Source organism: Notothenia rossii (genome assembly GCF_949606895.1).
Source record: "Notothenia rossii genome assembly, chromosome: 8".
Classification (NCBI taxonomy): domain Eukaryota; kingdom Metazoa; phylum Chordata; class Actinopteri; order Perciformes; family Nototheniidae; genus Notothenia; species Notothenia rossii.
Genome location: NC_136906.1, coordinates 77,464,307 through 77,492,151, shown reverse-complemented (window position 1 = coordinate 77,492,151; position 27,845 = coordinate 77,464,307). Strand labels below are relative to the sequence as shown.

The 27,845-nt window shown below is 41.8% G+C and overlaps 1 protein-coding gene across 1 annotated transcript in view; it reads left to right on the top strand.

The window, feature by feature from the left end:
* igf2r (insulin-like growth factor 2 receptor) overlaps nucleotides 1-27,845 on the top strand; it is a 72,135-nt gene that overhangs the window by 36,564 nt on the left and 7,726 nt on the right. The window contains exons 29-46 of the mRNA XM_079645327.1: nucleotides 111-214; nucleotides 3,833-3,963; nucleotides 5,444-5,640; nucleotides 6,375-6,501; nucleotides 6,971-7,102; nucleotides 9,985-10,144; nucleotides 12,386-12,494; nucleotides 13,822-13,903; nucleotides 15,407-15,540; nucleotides 17,235-17,384; nucleotides 17,932-18,096; nucleotides 18,823-19,033; nucleotides 19,179-19,331; nucleotides 20,426-20,660; nucleotides 21,689-21,825; nucleotides 22,975-23,092; nucleotides 23,769-23,915; nucleotides 26,763-26,947. Of these exons, the coding sequence (XP_079501453.1) occupies nucleotides 111-214; nucleotides 3,833-3,963; nucleotides 5,444-5,640; nucleotides 6,375-6,501; nucleotides 6,971-7,102; nucleotides 9,985-10,144; nucleotides 12,386-12,494; nucleotides 13,822-13,903; nucleotides 15,407-15,540; nucleotides 17,235-17,384; nucleotides 17,932-18,096; nucleotides 18,823-19,033; nucleotides 19,179-19,331; nucleotides 20,426-20,660; nucleotides 21,689-21,825; nucleotides 22,975-23,092; nucleotides 23,769-23,915; nucleotides 26,763-26,947 (2,677 nt within the window). The remainder of the gene's footprint in view (nucleotides 1-110; nucleotides 215-3,832; nucleotides 3,964-5,443; nucleotides 5,641-6,374; nucleotides 6,502-6,970; nucleotides 7,103-9,984; nucleotides 10,145-12,385; nucleotides 12,495-13,821; nucleotides 13,904-15,406; nucleotides 15,541-17,234; nucleotides 17,385-17,931; nucleotides 18,097-18,822; nucleotides 19,034-19,178; nucleotides 19,332-20,425; nucleotides 20,661-21,688; nucleotides 21,826-22,974; nucleotides 23,093-23,768; nucleotides 23,916-26,762; nucleotides 26,948-27,845) is intronic.

Sequence of the window (27,845 nt, the reverse complement as noted above, 5' to 3'; positions counted from 1 at the left end):
TGTGTTTGACAGCAACAAAATGTCTCACCCTGTTTATTTCTTTATAGAAAGTCATCCCAGCTCTGTAGCGATGTTCACTGATTGTGTGTTTTGTGTCTTAACTTCTTAAGGGAGCTCCAGAGTTCCTCAAGGAGACTCCAGACTGCACCTACCTGTTCAGCTGGCCCACAGCGCTGGCCTGCGTCCCCGTCAAAACCACCAGCTGCTCCTACAAGTAACCGTCCTTCCTCTTCTCCCCCATGCTGATTCTTCTTTGTAATTCTTGTTTTCTGGTCACTTTTATTTCTTTAGCTGTACTTCCGCTTTGTACCTACTGTTCGTATAGCTTTATGTTCGATAATATGTCTGAGCAAGCCCTTTGCAAGATGCCGTTTAGGTCCCCTGGTTTTTACAGCTTTTTAACTACAATGGTGGGATTCCAAAGTCCTTTAAGATGATCTGTGGCTCAGTGGGCTAGTACGCTGAACTTTGAATCAGGGAATAGCAAGTTCAAGTCCACTGCAGTCAGCATGTCGTTGTGTCCACGGGCAAGACACTTGTCCACAGTGCTGAGTGTATGTAAGTCGCTTTGGATAAAAGCGTCTAACATGTAATGAGAAGATGCATCAACCTGTTTGAGAGGAAAACAGGCTAATTTCACGAAAACCAAGCAATTGAAACTTACAAAAAAGGATATTAAAAAGGTAAACAATAAGGCTCCTCTACGTCAATAAATGCACTCACACGTCACTCATTGGTTGACAGCCCAACGATGATTTGGACTTTATTTCCCCAAAAACCCAAGCCACAGCTTTGCTATCATTGCAGTTTAGTTTTGTTTATATCCTACATTTGATTTTTAAGCATATGATGCTTCACCGAACACAGCAGGGGGCTTGGCTGTCTACAAATAAAGAATTTGAATTCTCCCCAAATATATTGAGGCTGAACCTGAACTTTCTGCTTGGGAGCCCCCTAGTGGCCGCGGGGGCCCTATGCATCTGCATAGTCCGCCTATAGGAAGGCCCTGTGAGCTAGTAAGGTAGCGTTATGCAGACAATAAAAAGACAGTAGATCAGGGGTACTCAAATACAAATGTTAAAGGTCCAAAAAAAAGTTTTTAATAAGACAAAGGTCCGATTATTACGGTCATTCAACATTTAAAAAAATTGCAACAAGATTCTTAACACGAGGTTGCAAAAACAAAAATAATCTGTATGCAGCAGTTTTCATTGTTATTGCGTCTGTGCTTGATCCCTCAGAGTCGCAGAGCTGCACAGTTATGAATAAAGGCAGCCGCACCCTCTTTCATCCAGCATTCCCATCATTGCTTTATAAGTGTCTTGCCCCCTTGTGTGTCCACTGAGGTTCGTCAGGCCCAACACATCTTCAACAAACTCCCCCTTTGCCTCATCATAAAAACTCACAAACACCAGCAACTGAGCATTGTCAGTGGTGCCAGTGGACTCATCCACAGCTAAGGAAATGCACTGTGCATTTTGTATTCCATCACAAAGCTGATTAATCAAATCACCAGCCAGTATGTATGTTCTTCTGGTTGCTGTGGAATCTGAGAGGGGGATTTGCTTTATTTGACCTGTTATTTCCTCTTTTTGTTTGCCTTCAAACATGATCTCCATCACTTCAGTCATGCATTATTTTATACTTCAGTTATTATCCAGTGGAAAGTCCTTACCTACTGGCCTAGTGGTCACTTTCTTTTGGCTGGGCAGTGTAGTTTTACACACCGTCTTATTTGACTTTCTCTGGACTTAGAACAGTTTTTTGGGGGCAGACCCCCACAAAGAAAAAACACGTAAGGTCATCATCTTAACAGTTTTGTATGCTCATCCCGTGAACAGAGCATCATGTCTATTACAGCTGAATGCGGCGATTACCATTTTGTTCAGCAAAACGCCTCACAAAATTAGTAAGATCCAAAGCTTTAGTGCGTTTTGATTCAATGCTGAGTACAGCCAAACTTGACAGTCTCTTCTCTGTCATTGTAGACCGCAAATAACTCATTCCTTCAGTACTTGGGTCCGAATCAGTCTATGGTCCGAATGCTTCTCGTTTTGCGCCGTACCGTTCAAATGAAATCGCCGGCAATCATATTTCAACGCTCGCGCCATGGGTTGACGTGCGTTACAAGACGTGTGTCTTGTGCCGCATTCACTTGCACTCGGACATTAGAGATGTTCTCTCATAAATGTCTGATGAGCCGCAACTTTTCTTTCAAAACAAAGCTGCCAACTGGGGTGGCAGCTGGGGTGGCAAGGCCTATTTTTAGGGTGGCAGTTGCCACCCCATGCCGCCCCGGGGTCCCAGGTAGGTGAAACTAGGCTGCTAGCTACAGTACAGATGCAACTAGATGAGCTGTTAACTCTCGCTCTGACTTATTTTTTTTTAAACACACATTTTTCCCACCCGCATTCCGTGAAGACCCGCCCTACTGTGCCTCTGATTCGCAGACTGTTGGTGGGGGGGAAAAAACGCTGATGGGATGCTGAATGTGATTGGACCAATGCGTTGACAGACACACACAGACACACACAGACACACACAGACAGACAGACAGATAGAGCGCTGTTTGTACACAACGGAGAATTTTGACTCGTTGCGTTGTCTCAAAAATAACACAGATAATACAGATAATACATATGAAAAGTATAATTTCGCTCAGAGTCCAGAGACAGTTGTCGTTCGGTCCGGATCCGGACCGGAGTCCGGACTTTGAGGATGCCTGCAGTAGATGCTCAAATTTGTAATAAGTAAAAGTAAAAAATACAAAAAAGTTCAGGAACAAAGATCTTTTTACAAGAAGTGATGACAATAAGTACATGTTTTGTTAAATTATGAATGGAACATGTCCTCATTTCATTCATCAGTATCTTTGAATGTTTTTATCTGCACCACAGTAACTGCATGATTAAACATTTCAGTCTCCTGGGCCCAGGAGTTCAAAACTTTCAATCTCAATCAGATCCGATCCCATTTTGAAATCCCATTTTTTGTGATCTAGGATCAGACAAGTCGGCCAGATTTTGTCCCTGGAGTTCAAAGCAATTCAGGATAGGATCAGCCTGTTCCAGATTACGACTTTTCAAGATGACTAGATCCTGAATATCAGTGCTTTAATCCTACCGATCGCCATCTAGTGGACATGAAAAATAATACAAGGAAGACAAGAGACCACATTGCAGAGACATCTATAATGTTTAATTATATTTTTTTATTTGAAAGGTGATGACAGATGATGGACTTTTTTTTTGTTGAAGATATTTTTACTTTATTGTAAATTACATTTGTGATTGACAATCTTTGCTGTGATACTTTTATGAGCGTAAACATTTATGTCATCAACATTTGGTTGAAAACAAAATAGGCCACCACAAACGTGAGCGAAAATGGAAAAAATAAAATGTATTTCCCATGAAGGCTAAAAATTGTGTATTATTTCAGTTAACAAACTTTTCCATCTTATTTAAATTGAAGCATATTTTAAAATAAATGGTACAGTACATTTTGCTCTGGTAATCCACTGGAAATCCACCCCTCTGGTGGGATCAGGGTAATCCAGTTTTTTGGGTTCAAACTGATCCCAATCCTGTGTTGTCGGTTTGAACTACCCGTTTTGAAGATTTGATCCAGATTAAAGCTTGGATTGGATTTCCTGATCTGATCGGATATGAAAGTGATCCTAATCCTGGTTTTTGGTTTTGAACTCCCCAAAATCCAAATCTGATGTGATCAGATAGGGATTAAAGGTTTTGAACTCCTGGGCCCAGAACACAATTAGCAGCTGTCCAGACTCTTAACACCTTTCCTCTGCGTGTGTCTGCTCTGTCCTCAGTGATGGTCAGGGTCACTCGTACGACCTCTCGCCTCTGGCTATGGACTCCAGTAACTGGGAGGTGGAGCCGTCTACGGAGGACGCAGATCGATTTTACATCAACGTCTGCAGGTCGCTGGTGCAGCAGGGAGGTCAGTTCTGTGTTCTGTAAAACATGAAGTAATGCCATGGGGCCAATCTCTGGTTTGTTCATCAGAATTCAAGTTGAACGGAAGTGTTTACAGACTGAAATCTCTCTGGTCATCCTTTACGATACGATGCGATAACACTTGAATGGTCTGATCAAGTCTGAAATGTGACTGGCATCACAGCTGCTCCATGTGTAACGTCAACAAAGACACATCAAGACACAACACATGAAAAACAAACATTTAACACAACAGCACGATCACTGAGAGAAGACATGCTCAAAGACCTAGATGCTAATCCCACATTCAGTCATTTCACCGTTGTTTGTTAAGTAAGTAGAACTTTCTTTATATAGCACCTTTCTCAACACGGATGTACAATTCACAGTACAACTATAACATGTAGAATAAAAGGCATGAAACAACAGCAGGTAATACATAGGATAAAACACACTAACTCACCTCCTCCGACGACTCGAAGGCCTTTCGGAAGAGGTGGGTCCTTAACTGCCCCTTAAAAATCTCTATTGAGGCAGAGGTTTTTATTTTCTGGGGGAGTTTGTTCCAAAGCCTTGGGGCCACCGCCTCAAAGGCCCAGTCCCCCTTGGTCTTTAGCCTGGTTCGGGGCACCCTTAGGAGTAGGACATGCTCCCGTCTCTAGCTCCCCCGCAGCCCGAGCTACGAATGAAAGAACTAAAGTTACATGAAACTTCCGTTGGGTTGCTTTAAAGTCAAGCTTCAGTTTAAGATTCACCCTGTGATAGAAACATGTGATGGAGCATTACTAACCTGACTCAGATGGTTTCACCAAACCATCTAGGAGAGCTCCACTGGAAGCCATTTGGAAAGGGCAGGCACTTTCAAAAAGACTTGGCAGGTGATTGGATCAATCTGTCTATAACCTTCTATCATGGGCCACTTCTGATTGGTTAACAATGGCTGATACATGTGGAGCACAGCACTTCTGATTGGTGTGGATGACTGACACACAAGAAAAAAAAAAAAAAAAAGAATGTTAAAAAAAAAAAAAAAAATGTTAAAAAAAAAATATTGCATCATTTCAAATCGCGATTTTGATTTAAAATCTATTAATCGTTCAGCCCTACTTAGGAGTCCTTGCTCAGAGGATCTCAGGGCCCGGGTTGTGCTATGAGGGTGGATCAGGTCATTCATGTAGGCTGGGGCTTGGCCATGGACAGCTCTATATGTAAAGACTAGGACATTACATTGGGTTTTGAGATGGACAGGGAGCCAGTGCAGGGCAGAAAGGATGGGAGTGATGTGGCTGCTGCATTTTGGACCTGTTGTAACCGATGTATTGATGTTTTGTTGAGGCAGGAGAACAGAGCATTACAGTAATCAAGCCGGGATTAAATAAAGGCATGGGTAGCCATCTCCATTTCTGCGTTTGATAGAACCCCCCTGAGCTTTGCAATTGTTTGTGTTTGATTACCCACTGTCCTCCTCTCTGTCCCGTTGACAGGTTCCTGGAAGTGTCCCTCGGGTGCAGCGTCCTGTGTGAAGTCAGGAGAGCAGTATGTGAGTTTGGGGCAGGTGGAGTCCAGCCCCACGTGGGACAGAGGAGTCCTGAAGCTGCAGTACAGCAGCGGAGAGGCCTGTGTGGGGGGAAACCGCACCAAGAGCAGCATCATCCGCTTCAAGTGTAACAAAGACAAAGTGGTGAGGAGGAGTTTTGAACCTACAGTTCAATAAACATAAATCTACGTGCCTTGAGGATGCCATTCTTTATATCAAAGTCAAAGTCAACTTTATTGTCAATCTTTCGGTTTGTGTGTACAGACAGAGAGAACCAAATACCCTTTCCCACAATCCCGAATACAAAAAATACAAATATATATATAAAAATATATATACACAACCAACAGACACATTTATACATATGCACACATTAAGACATAAATACAAGCACAACAATCATAGACAAAATAACAGTCACTTCAATATCTTTGGGAAATGTACATTAGTGCAAGATTGTCCATAGCAGCTTAAAAAGTGTCTAGTGCTGGATTTGAGTGTGTGTGGTGTTAAAGTTCAAGGGGGGCAGGGGGGAGAGAGAGTAAGTATCAACTGCTTTGAAGCTTTAAACACAGATAATATTTGACTGGAATTTGTCCGTGGTCTTAGAATTTTCCCGGTCACAGAACCGAATACACAGAAATAGAAACCCACATGTGTTTCATTCATGTGTCTGATTGGTCTAATCTTAGGGGTTCTCAGAAACTGTGGAAACACACACAGGAACTTGCAAAAGGGGCTCTTAGTTCCTGCTTTAGTTCCATCTGTTTCTTTAGTTCCTCTGGTTGAGTCTACGATAAAACAGCAGGGCAGTACAGGTGTTCATTTAAATACGAATATTAACGGAAAGCATGCGTGGGTTTCTTTCTCCCCTCCAGGACTCTCGGCCTACTCTGATCTCAGCCATTGAGAATTGTGTGTACACCTTCCTCTGGTTGACAGCCGCCGCCTGCCCTCTGAACAGCGTCCAGCACGACAACTGCCGAGTCTCCAACCCTGCCACAGGTCAGACTTTTAAAGTGTGTGTGTGTGTGTGTGTGTGTGTGTGTGTGTGTGTGTGTGTGTGTGTGTGTGTGTGTGTGTGTGTGTGTGTGTGTGTGTGTGTGTGTGTGTGTGTGTGTGTGTGTGTGTGTGTGTGTGTGTGTGTGTGTGTGTGTGTGTGTGTGTGTGTGTGTGTGTGTGTGTGTGTGTGTGTGTGTGTGTGTGTGTGTGTGTGTGTGTGTGTGTGTGTGTGTGTGTGTGTGTGTGTGTGTGTGTGTGACCATTACAAGTACTTTTATTGCTGGTGTATTTTAAAATGTAGTATTGCTACTTTTGTTTAAGTAATAAGTCTGAGTTCTACTTCCACCACTGCATATTGTTAAACTGTAAAAAAGGGTATGACAGACTTGTGTAAAAACCCACTTCCTGAGAAAAATCTTTCCTCAGTTTTTGCATGTATTGAACTCTCTCCTGTGCCCCTCCTCTCCCACAGGTCATCTGTTTGATCTCAGCGCCCTGACAAAGGAGGGGGGTTACACCGTGTACGATCCTAAGTCCCACAGGAAGATGTTCCGCATGAACATCTGTGCAGACTTGAGCAACGCCGGCTGCGACCCTGACACCGGTACGTACATCCATGCAGTCATCTCTCAGGTTTCAAGATTCAAGAAGGTTGTATTGTCATATGCACATAAGCTACAGAGTAGAAATGGCAATGAAATTCTTCTGACCTGAGCTCCTCCAACAATGCAACATATATAATAAAATACAAAAACACAAAATAAAAAGTAGTGCAAAAAGTCTATTTACATGTCAATAGAATATACGGTGTCCATTAATCAGCCATTCATTATAGAATAAACACTTCTTATTGTTCAATATGTTCTCAAACAGTAAGCTGAAATAATGGCAAATAAGCCATTTCTGATATTGAACTATATGAATAACATTTGATTGGTTCATATTCATTTCAATCCATTTTAGTCACAGTTTAAAGGTGGGGTAGGCAATTCACTTCAGAAACACTTGTTGTTATATTCCATGGAATGCTCTTAACATCCCGATAGCAATGAATATATTAAATGCTTTGACAATAAATAAATAAAAACATTTCATCTGTGGAAGCCGTGGCGCTGTAAAAAGCACGACCAATCATCTGAGCCGGCCCGGCTAAAATAACTGGATGGTCTACCTGCCTGTCAGCCTTCCATCTGTGCACAAACTGATCTCGTGCCCTCATTGGTCATGTGCGCGTTCGTGTGTGTTGGACGACGGCCTAGTAAAGCCAGCAGTCATTAGAGGGTCTAAAGTGCTTATGTCATAAAGCATTTCACTGTGTGCACATTTAAAAGCATTCTGCAGGCGATCAGATCAGCCTTCAACCAGTCAGAGCAGACATGATGTAACCTTTTTTTGAAGGGATGGTGCAACCCCATCTCTCCAACGTGGTTTCAGACACTCTTACCTTATTGTGAAAACACTGGGTTTTTTCGATGGGGACGCAGATATTTTAATAAATATATAATTCTCCCTGAAACCAAGTGGACAGTTTGTTGAAGAATATATTTGCATTGGTGAATGTGTTAACAGGGGGTCCGTGGTGTTTTAAAAAGTATTAAAAGTTGATAAATCAATTTAGCGAAAATGAAGGCTATTAAAAAGTATTAAAGTGCATTTTCCAAGGTATTACATTTTGTAGCTTGTTTTCAATAAGTATATAAATGGTCCAAAGAGGTTGTATTCTACAGTCTGCCTGAATGTAATCATTGCGTAGGTGTGTAGTGTGATTCTGTGTAGTTTATTTATGGCATCCCGTTGGATTTGACGTCATCTGAACAGGACGTGTCGCCAAGGTAACCGGTTAGAACTCCAAGTGGCGATGAGGTCTTCAAATGTAGGAGAGGGTCTTAAAAAAGGTCTTAAAAGGTTTTACATTTGACTTCAGGATTCCTGCATATACCCTGATATAATTCTCCCTGAAACCAAGTTGACAGTTTTATGAAGAATATATTTGCATTGGTGAATGTGTTAAATAGTTTGTTCTACTTATACAGCACTCATTAAAAAAGTGGATACAGTAAAAGAATCATACAGTATGTCTTCAGCTCCTCAATCATGGTGTGAGACGTCTCTCTGTTCTCCTCCAAAAGCTTTGCAGATTCCAATAAACCCAGGTTAATCTAGGGAAAATAAGAAGTGGAATCCATTCAGAACTCATTCACTTCTCCTCTGGTTACTGTTCAGTTTTCTTTGCACATTTTTGTGGTTCATGAAACATCAGGGTCACAGGTTCGCTACTGTTTAACGTCATAGGACACCTGACATTTCAGCAGCTCTAAAATGATTGACCTGGCTAGATTTCTCTCCCAAGGCTGCACAATAAGTCTCATTTGTAATTAGAAATGATGATATTGTTGAAAACCTGCGTCAAAATAAACAGGGAATGGCGAATATGGGATGCTTAAGTGCAAGATTTGTATTAAAGTGTTTGCAGGCGCGCATGACAAAATGGCACAAATGCATTTACAATTTTTTTTTTACAGAGGTGCCAAATATTTTGAATAATAAGATTAATATGAAATAAATCACTTGCTCATTGAGTGGTGCAATGACGCGTCCTAAAACCAGGAAGTAAACTCCTTCCGGTTCTTTCGACAAAAAGCAATGCAATTTCTCCATAGGATTTTGGAAAATAGCTGGAAATAAGGTCTGTGGTTGAAACACGTTGAAGAGACGGATCACGTTTTGTTCAGCCGGATAATCTCCACATGTCTACCCTACTTTTATCATTTTCGAAACTAGTCACCAGAAGCTAAATGCTAACGTTATGCTATAAACGAACTACAGCAGGGTCGCTGCTTCAACGTCACGCCAACTTAAGATCCATATTCAAAAATACAGATTCTAAATGGTTCAAGTTGAAGCGTTTGTTTGAACAGTCTGCAGGAGGCAGGGACTTGCTTTCAAGAAGAACAGAAACTAACTTAGAGGAGTGTTTACGTGTTCGGTGTAATGACGTACAACGACCTCAACTTCTGTAGTCCTATTCAGCCACTTGGTAACAACCATCGTTTTTCAGACACGTCAACTCTTCAGGAATCACCAGTGGGGTCACTGCTGATGGATTTAATGTCGTCGAACAAAACGTGATCCGTCTCTTCAATGTGTCTCAACCACAGACCTTAGTTCAGATATTTTCCTAAATCCTACGGAGAGATCCCATTGGCTCTGAGACGAGGGAACAGGAATTGGTAAAATCCTAACTTCCGGGTTTTAGGACGCGTCACTGTGGCACTCCATTGGCTTATTCCCTAATTTTGCCCAAATAATTTAAAAAAACAGGCCAAACACACTCGTATTTGAATGCAACTGTCTTTAGGATGCAGAAAGAAAAGAAGTGACCATGCTGTAATCTACCTGAATTTACTCTATCCAGTTTGAATACATCTCTACTGCAGCAAGATACTCTGAGTTTACTAAATGATCTATATGCACATTTCCTCCCAGCTGTGTGCATAAAGGAAGGAAGCACTGTGGTGAGGGGGGGTCAGGTGAGCAGGAAACTGTCGTACAAGGATCACGTCGTGGAGCTGGCGTACGACGGAGGAAGTCCCTGCGCCGCGAACCCCGACCTCAAACACAAAACCATCATAAACTTCATCTGCAGGTACCTTCAAGCTTTCCCCTTATTTGATTTGCTATTCATCTTTTCATTTGATTTTCTCCTTCAACTGCCTGTGTGTATGAAACGCTCTGCACAATATGAGAAGTGCACTCGCCGAGCATAGACTTTCACTAAGGCCGTGTCCTTAAGTGAACAAAATAATATGTAAATATGCCCCCGTGATTCTGGAGAATACAACCTTATTGACAGAGGAGTGTCTCTGAGGCGATGTTACTTTGTGTGTTAACCAAGTCATTATTTTAACATTGACTGTGCCAGTGTTCTCCCTTGGCTGATGTTAAATTGGCCCTAAAAAAAACACTACAAAAACACATGTACATTTAGAACAGTGCAGAATAACTGGAAAATATATTTTTTTAAATACCCTTAATCTTGTAATTCAATCACAGCTTTTGTTGCCGTTTAGTTACGTTTTCCATGTTCTATTTTATATACAAATGCAGGGGTAGACATTAACGGTAAAATTCCACTGGCCCGGAGCATTCGTCCAAAAGATCGACTAATAATGAAGAAAATTCACACATTTGTTGCAATAGTAATTTAACTACATTACTACTTGTACTACAACATTTGAATCATCAGTTCTTCCTCATTTTCCTCAATTGTTCATATTTGGTTTATTACAATAATTATATTGTGGTCATTGTTAAAAGAAAAAAAGGAGGGTGACATTTCTGCTATGAGTATTATTATTAGTATAAAGCGCTTTCTGCCTTCCTGTCATTCGGAGTTAGAAATGTAATGGCTATGTAATAGATTAGATTAGAACCTTCATTATCCTAAACTGCTGGGACATTGCCCGATAGCGAGTATAGCTTTTATATTTGTTCTACTCTTCACTTACTTGTCAGCATAGTTCGGCATTGAAGTACAGAGCCGACAGAAGACCTTGTTTATATCATCATATCGAAGCCAACTCCATCGATCAAGCTGGCTGAAACGTTCTCTCCCTCTTCTTCTCATACTCCCTGTCACTCTCCTTGAACTCCTCCGGTGACTTTCTTTTATTTGAAGATTGTTTTTTGCCCGCCCGGTTACCGCTGGTATTAAAAACATTTTAGCGAATGGTTAGTTGGCGATCCGAAGCAAAAACAGCTGTTTGCTTTTCACCCAACAACGACAACCGCCTCACGAAACGCTATGTTGTAGCGTTAATAAACGAAACAATTTAACAAAATTGCTAGTCAAAATACCACAGGATCATTTTTTTTTTTTAACCAAGATTTTGAGTGGCCCGAGCGGGCAAGTGTAAAGTACGTTATGCTGGCCCGGGGGGTCTAAATAGTGCTTCCGGGCCAGCGGGCCATTTATAATGTCGAGCCCTGGACAAATACATACATTTCTGTCACCTTTACATCGAATAAAAACATCCAGCGGAGTACCTTTATTTCATTTATGGAAAGCCTTGTATCTCAAAGAATGTATTTATAAATGTTTACATGGACTGCCCCCCCCCCCCCCCCCCCCCCCTTAGGGGAATTCATCCACAAAAAACCCACTGGACGCTGCACTAGGTCAGAAACCAGAGGAGACTGTGAAGTCCACCGCAGACGGACCACCTTTGAACAAAATGTCCTCTTTATTAAAGGCAGCTCTTTGTGGAATAGCCTCCCAACTGAGATACGGGATTGTCCCTCTCTCAATAGCTTCAAAGGTCAACTCAAACAATGGTTGAGAAACAAACAGACGTGTAATCACCGCTACATGCTCTTTAACACAGGGGTATCTCCTCTTGCTCTTTAGGTAGCTCTTGTATCTTCTCTTGCACTTTATATGTCGTAGCAGCTACTTTGTACTGCCATGTGGTAAATACTCGTGTTTGCTGCTCTTGCTCTTTTGCACCTTTTGCATATCATGTATTTTGTTGTTGCTATGTTTGTAAAATGTAATTTTCTTAAATGTTTAATGTGGATGGAAATTAGCTCAAAGCTAAATCTGGCACTGTTACGCTTCACACATTTTAATGTTTTAAGTGTTCATCACTGTGCATTGTCCCTGCCAAATAAACAATTAAAATAAAATAACCTGAAATAAAGTGGGAACAGTCAGCCATAAATCTTTCATTAACACTTTAATTAAAACATTTATTTTCCAGGGTAAAGAAATACTTTGACGCTTTAAAATGAACGATGATCTTTTTGTGAAACACCAGGAATGTTTTGCCATGTCAAAACTGAAATATCTTGATATCTTCTGAATATTTCTTCCATTTTGTTTTTACAGACCACCCAACATGGTCTCGTCCCCTCCGGAGCCAGTTCTCATTCACACCAACGACGAGACGTGCACACACTTCTTCTCTTTCCACACACCCCTCGTCTGCGAACAGCCAGTAAGTATGCTTTGTGTATTTGTCTGGGCAAAGAATCAGAAAACTTTTTATTTGTCTCAAGGTGATGCAGCAAAAGAGATCACGCAGATAAAACAAAAAAAAGTCCACTTAACAGATTAAATAGAAAGGCAAGCACACATTTTAAAGAGGCCCACTCCCCCCTGCCTGAAACGCCTACATTGGACTCCTTTGTTTACTTCCATATCATCTTAACATCACTTTGTAACACTCACACTTCTATTGGCTAGCGCTTCAACACATTGTACGTGATAGGCCAAGGGGCGTGACATCTCTGAGTGTTAGACCAATCACAACAGAGCCGGCCAGCTAACCAATCAGAGCAGACTGGGCTCTGGTTTCAGACAGATGGTGAAAAGAGGTGCTGCAGCACAGGCAGTATGAGAACAATAAAGAGCTTTTTGAAGATTAAAGCATGGAGACATGTGGAGACACTACATACTGATATACACCTGAACATCAGCAGGAGAGGACTCTTTAAAGTAGAGACACTACATACTGATATACACCTGAACATCAGCAGGAGAGGACTCTTTAAAGTAGAGACACTACATACTGATATACACCTGAACATCAGCAGGAGAGGACTCTTTAAAGTAGAGACACTATATACTGATATACACCTGAACATGAGCAGGAGCGGACTCTTTAAAGTAGAGACACTACATACTGATATACACCTGAACATCAGCAGGAGAGGACTCTTTAAAGTAGAGACACTACATACTGATATACACCTGAACATCAGCAGGAGAGGACTCTTTAAAGTAGAGACACTACATACTGATATACACCTGAACATCATCAGGAGAGGACTCTTTAAAGTAGAGACACTAAATCGTTTTTTTCACAAGTAATCAAATTCTGGTAATTATTTCTATTCAACAAAGCAAATAAATATCTGAAGTCCTTTCATCGGTAAATCAAATCAAATGTATGTGAAGTTATGACATCCAACCCAACAGAATGATAATTACAAGATACTGTAAAGAAGAAGTTCATCCTTTTATATTTACTACATTTGATAATTCGCCAGGCAAATTGAATATCTGTTGAGTGTACAGTTTGTGCAGGTGGACTATAATCAGCTTCTCAAGAATAATCAAAGAAATGCAGCGTTCAATTATGTGGCGCTGTCGAGGGCGTGGGATTGTTCAAGAAGAAAAAAATAGTCAGAGAAAACTTCCTGCTGCCATTGAGTGGAATAATAATTGTTACATTCTTCTGTTCGAGTCTGGCCGTGTGAGTCATACAAGCTTTTATTGTTCTCTACAAGAATGTAGCACTGACAAATATTTTCATCTTCCAGGTAAAGTGTTCAGTCCAGAACGGCTCGGCTCTTATCGACCTGACTCCTCTGATTCATGTCAGCGGATACTACACAGCGACAGGTCGGTGGGCCAAGGTTTTCATCACTGTGAGAAAATAACCATGTGAAGATATATAATGGAGAAGTGGCTCCCTGTGCCGAGAAAGAAGTCATACTCTGTTCAGTTCTGCAACTTTCTCTCACCTTTTTGTTCAATGTAAATGCATGCGAGTCGCTCTCCTCTGAGACTGTTGACCTTCGCTGCTTCTATACAGAGACGTGGAGAGCGACCTCTCGGAGCATTGTTAAAGCTGAGTGCTGTTGGAAGCTTCCAGATTTTCCTCAGGCGAAGAAAACAGTCTTTACAGGAAATATAATATAGCAACAAGGGCTTTGCTAGCGGTGTCAAAGACATTCAATTGAAAGCATCACACTCATCTACCTTAAGCAAACTGTGCTGTGTCTGCAGAATCGATAGCAAGCAAATTGTTACGTTGCATTGATTTAAGTTGCTCAGCAGATGGATGAAAAAGTGAATATGTTTCTACAGTAAATGGTAACTGGTCTGCATTTACGACCCCCAAATCCATGTCTTTGGATCTGAGACTCCTATGTGCTGATCTTTAAAGGTCCCATGTCATGCTTTTCTGGTTATTACCCGTCCCCTTGTGTGTTATGAAGGTTTTTCTGCATGTAAACGGTCTGCAGAGTCAAAATCCTTAAAGTAGACCCTTAAGGGAGTAAAACTCTAACACAGAGAAGACCTCCCCAAAACGCCTCGTTGGTGATACGTCATCATCCATTTAATTCTTCCGGGTACGTGCTTACGAAAGCACGTACCCGGAACTAAATGGGCCAATCCGTGGAGCCGTTACGTTAAGCCCCCGCTGATTGGTCCAAATTGACCGATCCACACACACACTCAGTGCATGCAGCTCTGCTGATCTCTCCTCCCTGGCTGCAGGCTGATAACAGACAGTTGGGATCACAGCGAAATTCTCTCTGCAGACCCATTCTCTCTGCAGACCCATTCTCTCTGCAGACCCATTCTCTCTGCAGACCCATTCTCTCTGCAGACCCATTCTCTCTGCAGACCCATTCTCACGGCGTTTATCAACCTTTAAACCTTTTTCTTACTCAATATCAAGCCACACTTATTGTTTTTATTTCGGCTGTGACTTTGTGTGTGCTCAGGGTGAGTTTGGCTGTGTTTGGCTGTGTATCGCTAAACAAGGAAATCACACCTCCACGGAGTTTAGCGCGATTCACAACTTACCGACCAATCGGAGCACACTGGGCTCACAGGGGGGGGTTACTGAATACTGCTGAATACACATACTTTACAGAGATGCTGTATGCGAAACCAATGTGAGTTGGAAAATTGCACAGTATTTTTGTATTTTAGTAGACCTCAACAATGGAATTATGATCAGTGGAAATCGCCATGACATGGGACCTTTAACATTTAAACCCTTTTTATATATCTTTTAAAATCTCTTGTCTTGTGATTCTTCCACGCTGTCTTTAAATAAGGGAGTTGACTTACTGTTTCCATGTTCCCTCTCTCCCAATTCTTTCCTTTCAGATGACACCGTGGGCCAAGACGACGGATCTCCAGACTTCTACATCAACATCTGTCAGCCTCTGAACCCGATCCCCGGGGTCACCTGCCCCCCCGGAGCTGCCGTCTGCTCAGATCCTGATAATGGACCCCCTGTGGTGAGACACTCACGAACACAACTATACGGTACCACAGTGTTTCCGCCAGACCAGGGCTGAGACGGCGCTCGCAGTTCACGCGCGTGCTACACTAGCACCCCCCGTCAAGGCTCGCCGGCAGTACACTTTCCGTCACGGGAACACGCTTTGCTGGCGGCGAAAAGAATCCCACCAGACTCCTTTGCCCCTCCAACAGAGGGATGTCCTTGGCCTTTTTCATTTTCGTAATTTCAAGCGATAAAAACTCTCTATCTTCTTTCAAATTATTATTATTTTTTGGACGCCCTCGGCTCGAGTTCAGGGCGTTCCGAGCTGAATAAGGGCGTCAAATGACAGCAAGACGCCCCCCTGGCGGAAACGCTGCTGTACCCTTACATACCATCGAGAGGCACAAATAGACCCTTTGTGCGTTTTAAATGTGATATGGAGGGTCTGCAAGTTCAGGCTGTTCTTTACGCCATGTCTTTTTATGCTGCTGCAACACAAACATTTCCCAAATTGGGATCAATAAAGTAGTTCTTATCTTATATTATCTTTAGGGCTGTCAAACGATTACAATTTTTAATCAGATTAATCACAGCTTAAAAATTAATTAATCAGATTAATCACCATTCGAACTATGTCCAAAATATGCCATTTCTTTATGTATATTGTTGTGGGAATGGAAAGATAAATGAAAGAAGGCGGATATATCCATTTAACATACAGTATGTTTATTATAACATTGTTCTGTGTGTCAAAATGAAAGACAGCCCACACACCTATCAATCATCAAACCGTGGGGTCTTATTTCATTACGTGTTGATTTCTATCAACACGTAATGTTGTATCGATGTATATAGAGATGTACTACAGCAAAAGTATTCTCCGTCAGGACTTCCTGCAACAACACCACGCCGTTATCGTGATTCTGATTGGCCAGAAGACATTATCAAAGATGTTCTATTGAGAAGACGATCACTACGTGACAAAAGTTTTCAAAACCGTTTCTGGTCTTCGGTATTTCCAGACAAGTGGCTACTGAAATCAATCTTACTAACTGCTGTCTGTGCAATTTACTCGGCGCGAGTTGGCGGACTTTATTTTGCTTACTTTAACATCATTGTTCATGGTGGGGCGAAGCCATTTCTTGGTATGGCTGTAGCCTACCCCAGTCCTTACCCTGGTGCTACCACTGGTGGGATGTATGGGGCGGGCCATTCTGCACATGCGTTAAATGTTTTTAACGCAATTAATTCAAAAAATTCATTACCACCGTTAACGCGATAATTTTGACAGCGTTAATTATCTTATTAGTTTTCTTTTTTTAATCTTGCATACAGTTTGGGTAGATCTTTTTAATCTTGATCTTAAGGGGCTACAAGAAACCGTGACAAATATTTGACTCCAATTCGACTTCAGGTATTTCTAGATTTCAGTTGTTGCAATATTCATTTCTAAAAATGAAAACATTCTTATTGATTTCTGCATAATAAAAATGTCAGTGTTTATGTCACGCAGTAAGAGGCGCTGTTAAAAAAAATCTCAATTAGAATAAAAAATTTCATTTTCCCTCTTTTTCGTAGTTTTTCTGTATAACGATCCTCCCTTCTTGTCCTCTCTCTCAATGTGTGATGTGTTCTCTTTCCTGTCTCTTTCAATAACATTTCCTTTTTCCTCTCCTCTCGTTAACACTCTCTTTCTGTCTCCTGAAGGACATCGGGCGGACGACCAGCGGTCCTGAGATCAACAGCGCCTCAGGAGAAGTGTCCATCACGTACAGCAGCTCCACCCAGTGTGCAGCTGATCCTGCTCAGAACTACACCTCCACCATCATCTTCACCTGCCAGAGGGGCCTGGAGCTGGTCAGTCTGACACTGGGGAGACAGGGAGAAAGGGGGGGGGGGGATGAGAGGAGGGAGATTACTTTAATTATTTGGCATTTGGAGAAAAACATTTGAGTTAGAGGTCACCTATTATGCAAAATTCACCTTTTCATGTCTTTTATACGATTTAAAAAACAAAATGCATTTCTTAACTTACATACCTATCCTTTTATATCTTTATCCAGGGCTCTCCAAAAAACTATTGTGTTACACTTTCAGAAACACATTTATTCTCAAGTCATTCATTTTTTACATTTTTACATTATTTTTGAAATAGCAGTACAACTTAATTCTAAAAATGTAGACTTATTCTCATTTTTCCAGTTTTTTTAAATGTTAATCTCAATATTTTCTCTTTATTATAAACGGTTCCATTCATTATCAAAATGTTGTGTTTATAATCCTTTTAACAGAAGATGACGTTACCTACACATGCACAGGTCTTTTTACTTCTCTGACGATGTTTTTTAAACAATTTCAATGCATTTCTTAACTTCCACACCTATCCTCTTGTATCTTCATCCAGGGCTCTCCTCAGATGCTGAGGCTGCAGCAGTGTGTGTATCTGTTCGAGTGGGCGACCCCTCTGGTGTGTTCGGACGCCACACACACCGACACCAGCGGCTGCCAGCTCACTGACTCCCAGCTGCAGTTCACCTTCGACCTCTCCATCCTCTCTGGCCAAGTCCAGGTGAGCCTCATCCATTTGACTATTCACAGAGAATATATCTGACTTGAGCTCTGCATGAATATATTCTTTATCTTAGATTATTAGAGGGTTCAGAGTTTTCTCTTTCAATTGTTTATAATCTCTGAGTATATTTCAATTATTTTCACTAAAATCGTCAGTTTTTACATTTGTAATCCCCCAAAATATCCCCCCCTTTTTTTTTTTATAGCAACATTAAGTTTATGAAAAATCTCAGTTTACATTTTGTAATATTACTCCCCCTACTTTAAATTGCCGTTATAAGCCTTCAGTTCATACTTTTATCGTAGATAACATATTTTTTATCCGTGAAGCAGGGTTTCCGTTAGCCGGTAATTACCGTTTTTTACCTCTACCTGAACTTTTCGATCTGTTATGATTATAAACTGAAGCAATATAAAAATGAGCCCCATTAGCTGACTTTTAAACATCAGCATATCCGGTCATCGTCCGGTAATTACCTGCTAACGGAAACTCTGCTAAACAATTCTTATTATTGTGGAAACATGACCGGTAAGTTTCAAATTTGTCCGGTAAAATAAATTATTTCCGGACATTTGACCGGCAAGAAAACATCCTATCGGAAACCCTGCCGTGAAGGTCAAGTCAGACAAAATGAACTCCAGTTATTCACGTGTGTTCCCTCACATTGCCTTTAGGTGTACGTCTATAGATATAAGGTAGTAAAGTGAACCCTCTGTATGCCAGGTGCCTGTGAACTCCAGCATTTACCACATCAACGTCTGCGGCTCAGTGACAGAGCCGGCCTGTAAGCAGAGTGCCGTCTGCAGGGTGTCTGGTTCTGGTTCAGACCAGTCCGCCTCGTCTTTTGGGATCAGCAAGGCCATGACGATGGACTTCAAACACGATGAGGAGGCTGTGCTGATGCAGTACGGAGGGGGGGATCCGTGCCCACCAGGTACGTCTGCTTTACTTAACCTGTTTTTATTAAAACGACTAGAATCTGGCTTTGGACCTTTGGACCTTTCTTTTAAAGATAAAGTATTTTTTGAAAGTATTTGTATTTTTTTGAAAGTATTTGAATGTTTGTTTGTGTTTTGTAGTGACAGATGACGGCGACGTGTGTTTGTTCCCCTTCACCTTCATGAAGAAGTTGTACACCGAGTGCACCAAAGATGGGAGGTCTGACGGCAGGATGTGGTGCGCCACGACAGCCAACTACGACACGGACAAGAAGTGGGGGTTCTGCAACGCAGGTGACCGCTCATTTCTGTTTCATTTATTTATCTTATATTTGTTGACTCGTCTTTATGTCAGAAAAAACTCAGAAAACAGGGAAATTGTACCAGATTTAATCTTGAATTAAGCATTTTCCAAAACACATGGTGTGTCTTATAAGAGCCCTTTTTAAATGGGCATTGTTGGTAGCTGATGAACATTGAGTAAGTAGACATGACATTTCACTGCAAGAGGACCGGCCATAGAGCCCATAGAGTTAAAGGTGGTGGACTGTAACCTGTAAAACCCATAGATTTAGGAGGTCCCCTAGTGGCCGTTAGCTGTAACATCCATAGATTTAGGAGGTCCCCTAGTGGCCGTTAGCTGTAACATCCATAGATTTAGGAGGTCCCCTAGTGGCCGTTAGCTGTAACATCCATAGATTTAGGAGGTCCCCTAGTGGCCGTTAGCTGTACAAATCCATAGATTAGCCGCACCGTTATATAAGCCGCAGCGTCGAACAATGGGGAAAAAGGCGCGGCTTATAGTCCAAAAATTACGGTACTTACTTTTGAGGTTTAGGTCTCAAGATGTGATACAGTTAGTCAGAAGAGTTTAACAGAGCAGGTCAATGGTTGTTTTAACTTAAAATGACAAGTTTCTCTGACTGTGTTAAACATCTGTGCTCATTTATGATACTAAATAAGAAAACCTCAACTTTTTTCTCATTTGTTTCAAACTTCTCAAAATGCTTTTTTGAGTTGCATTGTATTCAAATCCCCATTCCTTCTCTCCTTTCTGAGTAACATGCTGCCTTTCTGTCTCTCCTTCAGTCTCTGCTAAACCCCTGAGCTCTGCTAAGCGCCCGATAAACATTCCTGTTTGTCATCTTGCAATAAACTAATTTATATAAATAGTTATCAGCGCAATACACTTTTTAATTTAATTTACATTATTTAGTTTCATATTCTGTTCTTGTACACATCGTATTCTATTGACTTTTTACTTTGTATTTGATTATATATGTTGAGTGGCTGGAGGAGCTCAGATCAGAAGAATTTCATTGCCATTTCTACTCTGTAGCTTTTTGTGCCCATGAAAATAAAACCGTTTGAATCTTTGAATCCTGCAGCCTCTGGAAAGCGCCAGTCCTCCATCCTGTTCAGCTGCGATCAGTCGGAGGGCCACGGCTCTCCCAAGCTGCTCTCAGAGACGGCGGGATGTTCGGCCACCTTCCAGTGGCGCACCAGCGCTGTGTGTCCTCCCGTGAAGATGGAGTGTAAGCTGGTCAGCCAGCATCAAACCTTCGACCTGCGGACCCTGTCCTCCCTCACCGAGCCCTGGAGGTTCAGCCACCACGGAGACTCGTACGTCTGATCTCACAAAGTGGTTCCCAACCTTTTGTGTCTCGTGTACCCTCACTCATCTGTGATAATTCGCCTACATCTTTTCTTGTATTAAACCCTTTGTTATCGTGTTTAACCCAACTGCTCCCAAATGAAAATCACTTGTAACTCACGTAACTACCCAGAAGTCTTTTAACTTGTTTTAGCACCTACTGTATTTACAATGTTGTTTTTAAACTATCTCTTTTATGCATGGTTTTTATGAACCTGTTATTCCATTATGTTTATTTATTGTGCTCCTTTCTGTTGTCTTCTTATTAAGTGTTAATGACGATGTAAAGCACATTAGGCGCGTTCACACCAAGAACTTTTCCACAAAGGTTCCTGAGAACTACCATTTAGTTGCGTTCACACCAAAAAGTCCCAGGAATTAAATTAGTTCTAGAGAACCTTTTTTACCTCCTTTCCAGTCCCTGTTAGAGAGCAGGGACTTTCGTGGGAGAAAAAGGTTCCTGTGTCTGATTGGCTGGGCGGAATGCAAACCACGCCCCGTCAAACTCCCAAAAACGTTTGTGAAGCCGCCATTTTATTATCCTCGCATTGCATTATTAGCATTAGCATTAGCCCAGCGCAGAAACGCAGAGAGACTAACTTATGACAACACAAAATAAAACATGGGAGCGGTGGAGATGAGGAGGTGTCGGCGTTCTGGCGATTTACTCGGAAAGCTTCAGTAGAAGCTGCTGGGAGTCCCAGCAGCTTCCGGCCGGGGACTCCGGGTGGCAGTATACGCCGTGAAGTTGTTTGCGGTCTGCCAGTAAACCCAAAGCAGAAGAAGAAGAAGTGACGTCAGCGGTTTCATTTGCCTAATCCTCCCCCTGAGACTAATTTCCGGTGTGAACGCGATCTGTACTTAGTTCATGAGAACTAAAGAGTTCTCAGGAACCTTTGTGGGAAAAGTACTTGGTGTGAACGCGCCTATAGAATTGCCTCCTGAAAATGTGCTATATAAATAAACTTACCGTACCTCTCTTGTGTGTGTTGCTCAGGTACTACATCAACCTGTGTCAGGGGATCCACGGCGGGCTCACAGGATGTCCTGAAGGAGCCACTGTGTGCCGGCGCACTGCAGCAGGAGCCACACACACTCTGGGGAAGGTTTACACCCAGCAGATGACCTACACTGGTGGGTAACTGAGGCCATAAGGGAATAGCTGTAAAAGATCCACAAATCAATTACTAATTTTGGCAATACAAATGTAAAGGATTGAAAATATTGAACATATTTAATTGGAAGTTTTTTATTTTTGTTAGTTAGTTTTAAAGGGGACCTATCATGCAAAATGCACTTGTTGATGTCTTTTATACATAAAGATGTGTCCCCGGTGTGTCGGGGAACTCACGCAGCATCAGAAAGTAAAACCCTCTCTCTTTCCCTCCGTACCCAAATCTCTAAAAACGGGGGAACAACGGAGCTGATCCAGATTTGCGTCCGATATGACGTAATATCTGAAATGTGGACCAACGGCCCAATCAGAAACGTTGCTATCAGAAACAATGCCCGACTGTTTTGGACGTAATATGGTCGGTGTTTACATTAGCATCGCTAACACTCAGAGCTAACCTGTACTGGAGAGCATGTGTGTGAAGAAGCAGGAAGTAAAAAGGAACTCACCTTGTGGTATAACCGGCAAGAGAGAAAGCCTTTGAGCTCCATACTGTTTCAGAGAGAATCCTTGATAATCCATGATATGGCGTTTCATCACGGCAGCATTTAGTTTAGACAGTAGCTGCCGGGTCCCGCATGAGCTCAGACCCCTCCTTTTTTAAGCTTTATACCCCAAATCAGCACTTTAGAAACAGGAAGTGAAATAGAGGGATATGAGGCATGGCTAGAATGGGTGATCTGCTTGGTATTTTGAGCAAAACACTTCATAGACATGTTTTTTATATATTTGTATATATCTGAGACCTATGCTATTGCCTAAAAATAGCATGATAGGTGAGCCTTAAATTATTATAGATTCAAGATTCAAAGGTTTGTCATATGCACATAACTACAGTGTAGAAATGGCAATGAAATTCTTCTGACCTGAGCTCCTCCAACAATGCAACATATATAATAAAATACAAAATTCAAAATCAAAAGTAGTGCAAAAAGCCAATATACTTAACCCTTTCAGGTCTTACCTACCTTTCCTAGCTTCGTAAGCTTTGACCTCTACCTCTGTAGTTGTAGGTGCTGTTTTTGTATTACTCGTTAATCTTCTTATAGCTGTGTTTTTTTATGTATATCAGAAAATGTCCTGATCATAATCTCAAACCACCTGTGCAGATGGAAAGATCTCAGTGAGTTACTCAGCGGGAGACGATGCGTGTGGAAACGGCGTGAAGGCGAAGACTACGATCCAGCTGAGCTGCGGCTCCACTGTGGGACAGCCCACCCTCATCAGGTACACAGAAACACACAGTAAAAACAGCATGAAAGAGCTTGGATCTGTTAGAAGACAAGCTTTAAGGTGTTATTTAATTGGATTGAATCCTAACTAAACTAAAGGGGTATTTAAACAAAAAACTGAAACAAGCAGGATGAGATGATTTTGTTACATATTCACAATCTGCGTCATTGCACCTCTCATAATGACGCTGTGATGGACAATGAACTACACTCGCTTGCACTTGCTAACTCTGCCTGTTAATGGCAGAATAGAATGTTCTGTGTTAAGTTAAACTTTCTCTGGTTTAAGTTAACTTTGGCGTGCGTTGCCAAACAGCACACTTTGTCTTTGTTGATAAAAAAGTTTTGTAGTTAAGAAATGTCTGATTGCCTTCTTCAGCTCTCTTAAGTAAAATGTTTTTGTTTCTATATCTCCATGTTTAGATTAAGGTGAAAGCAGTCTATTATGAGCAGTATATTTTCAAAGGCTTTTTTTACTTGACCAAATACAATATGACTTGTTTTAACTTTAATCCTGACGGTTTCACAGCATTAGCTTTTCCTTCCTTTGGTTTTAAATTCACAAAGATCCTGAACGACTCAATCTGCCACCAAGCACTAACCTGCTTCTGTTAAAGCTGCTATATGAATACCTTTATGATTATCGATGATATCTGTTTCTGTGCCATCAGTGTTGATGAGGCCTCCTGTGAGTTTCTCATTGGCTGGGAGACTCGCTCGGCGTGTGCGGTGAAGCAGCATGAGGTGGAGATGGTGAACGGGACGATCAAGGTCCCCGACACGGGAGCTAGCCTCAGCCTCGGAGCGCTCTACTTCAGGTGAGAGCAGCCGTCCACCTAGAATCATCTTCTCCATGTCTCTTCTACATCAACATGTGTCCCCTCTTCTTCATGTCTCTTCCACATCAACATGTGTCCCCTCTTCTTCATGTCTCTTCTACATCAACATGTGTCCCCTCTTCTCCATGTCTCTTCTACATCAACATGTGTCCCCTCTTCTTCATGTCTCTTCCACATCAACATGTGTCCCCTCTTCTTCATGTCTCTTCTACATCAACATGTGTCCCCTCTTCCTCATGTCTCTTCTACATCAACATGTGTCCCCTCTTCTTCATGTCTCTTCTACATCAACATGTGTCCCCTCTTCTCCATCTCTCTTCTACATCAACATGTGTCCCCTCTTCTTCATGTCTCTTCTACATCAACATGTGTCCCCTCTTCTTCATGTCTCTTCTACATCAACATGTGTCCCCTCTTCTTCATGTCTCTTCTACATCAACATCTGTCCCCTCTTCTCCATGTCTCTTCTACATCAACATGTGTCCCCTCTTCTCCATCTCTCTTCTACATCAACATGTGTCCCCTCTTCTCCATGTCTCTTCTACATCAACATGTGTCCCCTCTTCTTCACGTCTCTTCTACATCAACATGTGTCCCCTCTTCTTCATGTCTCTTCTACATCAACATGTGTCCCCTCTTCTCCATGTCTCTTCTACATCAACATGTGTCCCCTCTTCCCCATGTCTCTTCTACATCAACATGTGTCCCCTCTTCTCCATGTCTCTTCTACATCAACATGTGTCCCCTCTTCCCCATGTCTCTTCTACATCAACATGTGTCTCCTCTTCTTCATGTCTCTTCTACATCAACATGTGTCCCCTCTTCTTCATGTCTCTTCTACATCAACATGTGTCCCTTCTTCTTCATGTCTCTTCTACATAAACATGTGTCTCCTCTTCTTCATGTCTCTTCTACATCAACATGTGTCCCCTCTTCTTCATGTCTCTTCTACATCAACATGTGTCCCCTCTTCTTCATGTCTCTTCTACATCAACATGTGTCCCCTCTTCTTCATGTCTCTTCTACATCAACATGTGTCCCCTCTTCTTCATGTCTCTTCTACATCAACATGTGTCCCCTCTTCTTCATGTCTCTTCTACATCAACATGTGTCCCCTCTTCTACATCAACATGTGTCCCCTCTTCTTCATGTCTCTTCTTCATCAACATGTGTCCCCTCTTCTTCATGTCTCTTCTTCATCAACATGTGTCCCCTCTTCTTCATGTCTCTTCTACATCAACATGTGTCCCCTCTTCTTCATGTCTCCTCTACATCAACATGTGTCCCCTCTTCCTCATGTCTCTTCTACATCAACATGTGTCCCCTCTTCTTCATGTCTCTTCTACATCAACATGTGTCCCCTCTTCTTCATGTCTCCTCTACATCAACATGTGTCCCCTCTTCTTCATGTCTCTTCTACATCAACATGTGTCCCCTCTTCTACATCAACATGTTTCCCCTCTTCTTCATGTCTCTTCTTCATCAACATGTGTCCCCTCTTCTTCATGTCTCTTCTTCATCAACATGTGTCCCCTCTTCTTCATGTCTCTTCTACATCAACATGTGTCCCCTCTTCTTCATGTCTCTTCTACATCAACATGTGTCCCCTCTTCTGCATCAACATGTGTCCCCTCTTCTTCATGTCTCTTCTTCATCAACATGTGTCCCCTCTTCTTCATGTCTCTTCTTCATCAACATGTGTCCCCTCTTCTTCATGTCTCTTCTACATCAACATGTGTCCCCTCTTCTTCATGTCTCTTCTACATCAACATGTGTCCCCTCTTCTTCATGTCTCTTCTACATCAACATGTGTCCCCTCTTCTTCATGTCTCTTCTACATCAACATGTGTCCCCTCTTCTTCATGTCTCTTCTACATCAACATGTGTCCCCTCTTCTTCATGTCTCTTCTACATCAACATGTGTCCCCTCTTCTTCATGTCTCTTCTACATCAACATGTGTCCCCTCTTCTTCATGTCTCTTCTACATCAACATGTGTCCCCTCTTCTTCATGTCTCTTCTTCATCAACATGTGTCCCCTCTTCTTCATGTCTCTTCTTCATCAACATGTGTCCCCTCTTCTTCATGTCTCTTCTACATCAACATGTGTCCCCTCTTCTTCATGTCTCTTCTACATCAACATGTGTCCCCTCTTCTTCATGTCTCCTCTACATCAACATGTGTCCCCTCTTCCTCATGTCTCTTCTACATCAACATGGTTCCCCTCTTCTTCATGTCTCTTCTACATCAACATGTGTCCCCTCTTCTACATCAACATGTGTCCCCTCTTCTTCATGTCTCTTCTTCATCAACATGTGTCCCCTCTTCTTCATGTCTCTTCTTCATCAACATGTGTCCCCTCTTCTTCATGTCTCTTCTACATCAACATGTGTCCCCTCTTCTACATCAACATGTGTCCCCTCTTCTTCATGTCTCTTCTTCATCAACATGTGTCCCCTCTTCTTCATGTCTCTTCTTCATCAACATGTGTCCCCTCTTCTTCATGTCTCTTCTACATCAACAAGTGTCCCCTCTTCTTCATGTCTCTTCTACATCAACATGTGTCCCCTCTTCTTCATGTCTCTTCTACATCAGCGCTGTCTTCTGCTGTTTTTTCAGGAGATAAAAATGTTATTTTGAAAAGATAGGATAAAATAAATTATAAAATACTTTTTTTTTTGTCAGATAAAATGGTATAATAAATATATGATAATAATAAAAATAGGGATTTTCAAAGTACTCCAAGACACTTCAAAGTTTTGTCTCTCAAAGGGAAAGGTTTATGCACTCCTGCTTTACACCCTCTCTCTCCCCCTGCTCCCCTCAGCCAACACGAGGCGTCCGGAGACATCCGTCCGAACGGCGACCGCTACGTGTACCAGATCCAGCTGTCCGGCATCACCAACCCCTCGCTGTCCGCCTGCATCGGAGCAAACATCTGTCAGGTCAAACTCAACGCGACGTACAGACGCAGGATCGGATCCTCCAGCAAGGCCAAGTACTACATCAAAGGTAATTTAGTTACTAAGTGTAATCACTAACTTATCATATCAGGAAAATGTGTTGATCCTAGTTATTTATGTATTCATTTATTGAACAGGGACAGTGCACATTCATCAACATTTCTGTAAATGTGCCAGAGTTAGCCAAGAGGTTACTTTTCATCTGTAGTCCCTGGACAGTGACCTAAAGAAACATTTCATTTTAAACAAGTAAATACCATCAAATAAAGACATGCAACATACATTTCTGGAATACTTCATACAAAACAATAAACAAAACAAAAGAACATGTTACAACACAGACAGAAGATTGTGTCAGTGTTGGTAGAGCTGCTTCCTCACTAACCATATTAGTACCAGAAACGTTGCCATCAGAAACAATGGCCGACTGCTTTGGACGTAATATGGTCGGTGTTTACATTAGCATCGCTAACACTCAGAGCTAACCTGTACTGGAGAGCATGTGTGTGAAGAAGCAGGAAGTAAAAAGGAACTCACCTTGTGGTATAACCGGCAAGAGAGAAAGCCTTTGAGCTCCATACTGTTTCAGAGAGAATCCTTGATAATCCATGATATGACGTTTCATCACGGCAGCATTTAGTTTAGACAGTAGCTGCCGGGTCCCGCATGAGCTCAGCCCCCTCCTTTTTTATCAACTTTTATTTTTTTAAAGCTTTTTACCCCAAATCAGCACTTTTGAAACAGGAAGTGAAATAGAGGGATATGAGGCATGGCTAGAATGGGTGATCTGTTTAGTATTTTGAGCAAAACACTTCATAGACATGTTTTTTATATATTTGTATATATCTGAGATACCCTATGCTATTGACTAAAAATAGCATGATAGGTGACCTTTAAATAAGCTAAATGTAGTCTGGTCTCTGATTGTAGAGGGGATTTAGTTCCAT